A 6,329-nucleotide genomic window follows, 5' to 3' on the forward strand; every position below is an offset into this window, starting at 1 on the left:
GGGTCACAGGAAATAGCTGAATGAATAAATACATGAATGAATGAAAGCTGCTTTCTGGTACTTCCTAATTTTCCATTCAATTTAAATGGAATCTATTTTCTATGTGGATTATTAGCATTCCATTTGCAGACCTTTTTAAAATCTATATTTATATATATGTATAATGTTAAGAATTATGTTGAATTCTATGCAATTTTTCAATTATATTTACATTATTTTTAAACATATATATTTAAACTGAATTGAATGTTCACTAGTAGTAATATTATATAGTGTTTCAGTCTTCTTAATTCTTAACTTTTCTGGGATATTCTTAATTAGAGGTCAGGGAACTGGCTCTAAGATTTTAAGTAATGTGCAGTAAGACACACTGCTGAGTAATAATGGAGCCAGGTCCCCAAACAAGCATTCTTAGCTTACATATTTCGGAGGTGAGAGGCACCATAGAGACCCCTTACTCCAGAATGGTGTTCCTGGGTCAGGAAACTGACTGCCACTTCCACACAATTACTGCCGCATCATCTGCCTCTTTGTATGATGCAATATCTGAGTACACACAATAATGTTCAAAAATTCAAAAATTATATTGCCTGTTGAAGAATGCTGAAACTAATGAGGACTTCTGTAAAAAGGATTCTCTTATTTTTATTGTGTATTCCAGATGTGAATTCACCACCCACGGTGTGGATGCCCCTCCACCGTCTGAGACCCTGCGTGGCTTCCTGCTGCCTTCGGGCTTACAGAGTCCTCCACACATTTCCTGTGGTCTCCTTCTCTAGGGTTTAGGACTAACTGATCAAGTCAGCAAGCTTCTGAGAGTGAAAGAGGGTGGGGAAAACATTAAAATAGGTGGGACTCTAGGACAGAAGGCATAACCTGGGCTGCCCCACTCTATCCCAGATGTAGGTGTTCCTCTGGGAAAGCCCTCAAGACCCACAAAAATGTAAAATGAAGCCCCCCCCCCACAAAAACACACACATTGCTTTAAATGTACAAAAGGTACACTAAAAAGATCAGAATAAGCATGTCAAATGTTAAATAAACTTTTATATATTTTAAACTGTAACTCAGTTGTACTGATAATACTTAGAAAATAGTGTCAACTTCTTTTCTCTGGTCCACATGCCTTAAAGAACTGACCACTGACACCTCACCATATTCCTCATTTACAAGGCTCTTCCTGAACTGACTTTTGTTTCCAGGTTATTACAAGCTCCATTACACTGTAGAAATGTTACATTTGCTACTAATTCTGTAGTAACACCTCTTCCCGATTTTCACATTGCTTATCTTTGGTCATCTTTCACTGTCTGTGTTAATGTTTTCCTTAAAGCTCTTAAGGCATTACCTGGAACCGTGGTTCCCCTTTGTTACTTGTTTATTGTCCTTCTCCCACAGCTAGATTGTGAATCACAGGAGACACAATCTCCTTTGTTTACTACAGTATCCGCAGAGCTGAGAACACTGCACAGAACTCTCCATGAATAAAGATTTGGTGTGTGAATCAATGAGAAACTGACAACTGAGTGAAGGAACAATAAGGACGGTCAGTGATCAGATGAAGGACGCTGTGATCCTTTTATTAACTAGAGTTCACCATAGTTTTCAGCCATGTCTACAATTTATGGTTATTTTTTACATGAGACTGATCAGTTTCAAGATTATCTTGAAAATGCCCAATTTCATCAAACATCTTTGAATTGCTGTATTTGGTAATGTGAATTTCTTGAATCAGTTGTCTTGTAGTTGTACCATATTTTAAATAAATGAAGCCAAGTCTGAGTGAAGGATCTTCTCTAGGGCCCAGGCGCTCTGCAATAGTAATTAAACTCCCTTAAACCAAGCACCATTGCCAAATGCCCTCTCATCTTCATGCCACAGGGACTCTGCTTTGGAATTGCTCTTCACCAAGAAGTAATAGGAGAAAAGAAGCTGTAAATCCATCCCACCAAAAACTGTTTGATATTAGTTAGATAATTAATTTAATAATGCTTATACAGACATTTTTGAATGACTCATTTTATCTTTTGTGATTTTCCTTAACCCCGTACATCTGTTCTTATGCCTCCAGGTCAAACTCAACACCATGGATGAAGACAACAGGACCTTGTCCAGTGACTTCACCCTCACGGGGCTCTTCACTCACAGCAAAGCCTCAGGATTCCTTTTCAGTGCCATCTGTGCCATCTTCTTCATGGCCATGACAGCCAATGGGGTCACCATCTTCCTGGTCCACACAGACCCTCACCTCCACACCCCCATGTACTTCCTCCTCAGCCACCTCTCCTTCATTGACGTGATGTACAGCTCCACCATCGTGCCCAAGATGCTGGTTGATTATTTTGTGGGCAAGGGGATCATCTCCTTTGTTGCCTGTACAGCCCAGTATTTTCTCTACATGGGCTTTGTGGGGGCTGAATTCTTCCTGCTGGGGCTCATGGCCTACGACCGCTATGTGGCCATCTGCCACCCCCTCCGCTATCCTGTCCTCATGAGCCGGTGGGTCTGCTGGATGATCTTGGCCAGCTCCTGGCTTGGTGGTGCTTTGGACAGTTTCCTCCTCACCCCCATCACCATGAGTCTCCTGTTCTGCGCCTCGCACGAGATCAATCACTTTTTCTGTGAGGCACCCACCATGCTGAGGCTGGCCTGTGGGGACAAAGCCGCCTATGAAACGGTGATGTACATGTGCTGTGTCATGATGCTGCTGATCCCCTTCTCTGTGGTGATGGCGTCCTACACCCGGATTCTCATCGCAGTGCAGCAGATCAAGTCGGCAGAAGGGAGGAGGATGGCCTTCACCACTTGCTCATCACACGTGATCGTGGTGACTCTGTTCTATGGGGCTGCCTTGTACACGTACATGCTTCCCAGATCCCACCGCACCCCGATCAAAGACAAGGTCTTCTCTGCCTTTTACACCATCCTCACCCCCCTGTTAAACCCTCTCATCTACAGTCTGAGGAACAGGGACGTGATGGAGGCCTGGAGGAGGGTTATGGCAAGATGCCAGAGGGCCTGTGATGTGACAAGAAAAGAATTCTGACACGCTAAGACCTCTGTGTCCATTCAGGGCATATGGGATTCCATCCTAGATAACATGGATCATTCTGGCAGCAACTGCCAATGCCACATCCAAATGTGGCGCTACCATAACATTCACATGCAAGTAATGGCAGAGTTCCATTAATAGCACTTGTGTTTATTCTTTGTTTCCACTGATTTCAATTCATGTCATACAACTTCTCTGGTTGCAATTCATGTATATGAATGTCCACAAAACTCTGGTTAATATTACGTACTCTGTCCATCTTCAATGGCCTTATAAAAATTGGTGATTTTGACTACATTCTTTAAACTGTCCATAGATAAGAGTTTATAGAAGGTTTAGGAATGTCAACATTTGAAAGACTTTGAAAGAGAGTAAATTGTCATCAACTTTAAAAGGGGTATCTATGCAGATTCACACAAGGATTTAGAAAATACTGATATCTCTTCTTTGAGTAACAACTGAAAACATTCCTCCTTTATCTAAATTTGGAGCTGGAAAAAAAAAAAAGAATCATGTGTTTGGTAGAAAGGCCAAGACTAAACCTCTATACGGGAAGGATTCTGCCGTCTTACTCTTTTATGTGGCAAATAATTGTTACATTGATAGAGACAGTGAAAGATAGTTGAGAAAGAAGTGCACCCATTTACTAGCAATTTCTGTAATCACTTTCCAGCCTTCTCTACAATTCTTTAGGATTAGCCTTCTGGCATCTCCCTGTAGATGTTAGTTTTAGTGGGGCTATTTCTACCAATCTTTTTCTTCCAAAGAAATTGTGGACAGAGCATTTTTTCCTTCTTTTCAGCACTGGCTTTTGCATTGGAAAAATGAGAAGGAAATAACCAGCCTTTCAATTGAAAGTTAGAGCTGGAAACCTCTTTGTTAATGATGTAGTATCATTTCTTTTTAGAAAGCCGAGACCTGGAGAAAAATGGCCTAAATCATAGACTCAGCAATAAAAACCAGGACCACATCCCAGATACTCTGGGTCACCTCTGCATGCTGCTATCCCAGGCTTTGTGCTCTTAACAGTTCCACAAAACCACAGCTGGGTTCAGTGATGTTCTACTGTTCACAAATATGAGAGATGATGGCTGAATGAAACATAGCCAGACCTCCTATTGAGCTGAAAAAACTTCTCTGTATTAGACAAAATCTTTAGCCAAACAGAACAGCCCTGTGCTACTGGGCTCCAGCCTGGGCCACACAGCAAGACCTTGTTTCTAAAATAATAGTAAAAATAATAACAAATAGAACAGCCCACCTTGGAACACTGTGAGTTGGGCTGACAAGTTAATTGAGAAAGTAGACCTGGTCCTATCTAACTGAGCAGGGTTATCAGTTGTAGACCAGGGGCAGCTTTCCCAAGGCTCTCTGGAGATTCTCATCTTCTTCAGCCTTGTCATCCTGCCCTGGAAAATGCCATGTGCCATATGATATGACTAAGCATTTCCAACCCAGAAGATGTTGAGGTACAAGGGACACAATAAATCAGAAGAGATAGGGGGCAATGATCCATGAGAACTGAACAGTGTCAATTTCAGCACCACAGAAAGACCATGCAAACTTCTGTCAATCATGTGATGTATCTGAGGCTCAATTTCCTCTTCGGTAAAACTTGAGTTAATACAAATTTTTTCCTCGTAAGATTTTAATGACAAAGTAAAATGATAAATGTAATAAAACTTTATAAATACTGGTCATTATTTTAGTTATTCTTAACAAATGTGATTGCCTTTTGTATTCATTTTTAAATAAAATACCTAGGAATACACTTAACCAAGGAGGTGAAAGATCTCTATGAGGAGAACTACGAAACACTGAGGAAGGAATTTACAGATGATACAAACAAGTGAAGAAAAATATCCAGCTCATGGATCTGTAGAATCAACATTGTTAAAATGTCCATACGACCCAGTGATTTACAGATTCAGTGCAATCTCCATCAAAATACCAATGTCATATTTCACAGATCTAGAAAAAATAATTCTATGCTTTGTGTGGAATCAGAAAAGACCCTGAATAGCCAAAGCAACCTTAAGCAAAAGGAACAAATCTGGAGGTATCACATTACCACACTTCAAACTACACTATAAGGCTATAGTAACCAAAACAGCAGGGTTTTGGCACAAAAATAGACACGTAGACCAATGGAACAGAACAGAAAACCCAGATATAAAACCATCCACATACAGCCAACTGATCTTTGACAAAGCAGACAACAATATACACTGGGGAAAAGAATCTCTGTTCAATAAATGGTTCTGGGAAATTTGGATAGACACATGTAGAAGACTGAAACAGGATCCACACCTCTCACCTCTCACAGAAATCACCTCCCAGTGGATAACGGACTTAAACCTAAGGCATGAAACTGTAAGAATTCTAGAAGAAAATGTAGGAAAAAAATCTTCTACATATCAGCCTAGGCAAAGAATTTATGAAGAAGACCCTAATGGCAATCACAGCAACAGCAAAAATTAATAAATGGGACCTGATCAAATTAAAAAGCTTTTGCACAGCCAAGGAAACAATCAACAGAGCAAACAGACAACCTACAGAATGGGAGAAAATATTTTCAGGCTATATATCAGATAAAGAGCTAATAACCAGAATCTACAAAGAACTCAAGCAAATCAGCAATAAATAAATAAAATAACCCCATTAAAAAGTGGAAAAAGACATTAACAGAAGAAACTTTTCAAAAGAAGATAGACTAATGGCCAATAAATATAAGAAAAAAAGCTCAGTGTCTCTCATTATCAAGGAAATGCAAATCAAAACCACAATGAGATATCACCTAACTCCACTGAGAATGGCTTTTATTAAAAAGTCCCAAAACAACAGATGCTGGAGTGGATGTGGTGAGAAAATAACACTTCTTATACACTGTTGGTGGGACGGCAAACTGGTACAACCTCTATGGAAAGTAATATGGAGACTCCTCAAAGAACTAAAAGTCGACCTACCATTTGATCCAGCAATCCACTACTGGATATTTACCCAAATGTAAAAAAGCCATTTTATCAAAAAGACACTTGCACCCAAATGTTTACTGCAGCACAATTCACAATTGCAAAGATGTGGAATTAATCCAAGTACCCATCAGTTCATGAGTGGATTAATAAAATGTGGTATATGTACACCATGGAGTTCTACTCAGCTTTAAAGAAATAAATTAATACTTTTTGTAACAATCTCGATGGAACTGGAGACCATTCTCCTAAGTGAAGTATCACAATAATGGAAAAACAAACACCGCACATACTCACCATTAAAT

At 39.9% G+C, this 6,329-nt stretch overlaps 1 protein-coding gene across 1 annotated transcript; it reads left to right on the forward strand.

Moving 5' to 3' along the window:
- Positions 1 to 1,671: 1,671 nt before the first annotated feature.
- LOC123649403 (olfactory receptor 2T6-like) lies at positions 1,672 to 3,046 on the forward strand. The gene is made up of 2 exons (XM_045567523.1): positions 1,672 to 1,712; positions 2,072 to 3,046. Exon 2 carries the CDS (start codon positions 2,087 to 2,089, stop codon positions 3,044 to 3,046), a length of 960 nt encoding a protein of 319 aa, XP_045423479.1. The 5' UTR covers positions 1,672 to 1,712; positions 2,072 to 2,086.
- The last annotated feature ends 3,283 nt before the right edge of the window (positions 3,047 to 6,329 follow it).

This window comes from Lemur catta, chromosome 13, assembly GCF_020740605.2.
Source record: "Lemur catta isolate mLemCat1 chromosome 13, mLemCat1.pri, whole genome shotgun sequence".
NCBI classification, from domain to species: Eukaryota; Metazoa; Chordata; class Mammalia; order Primates; family Lemuridae; genus Lemur; species Lemur catta.

Bases quoted from the DNA above. Each gene is read 5' to 3' on its own strand.
- LOC123649403 (XM_045567523.1), top strand. From the start codon at position 2,087: ATGGATGAAGACAACAGGACCTTGTCCAGTGACTTCACCCTCACGGGG.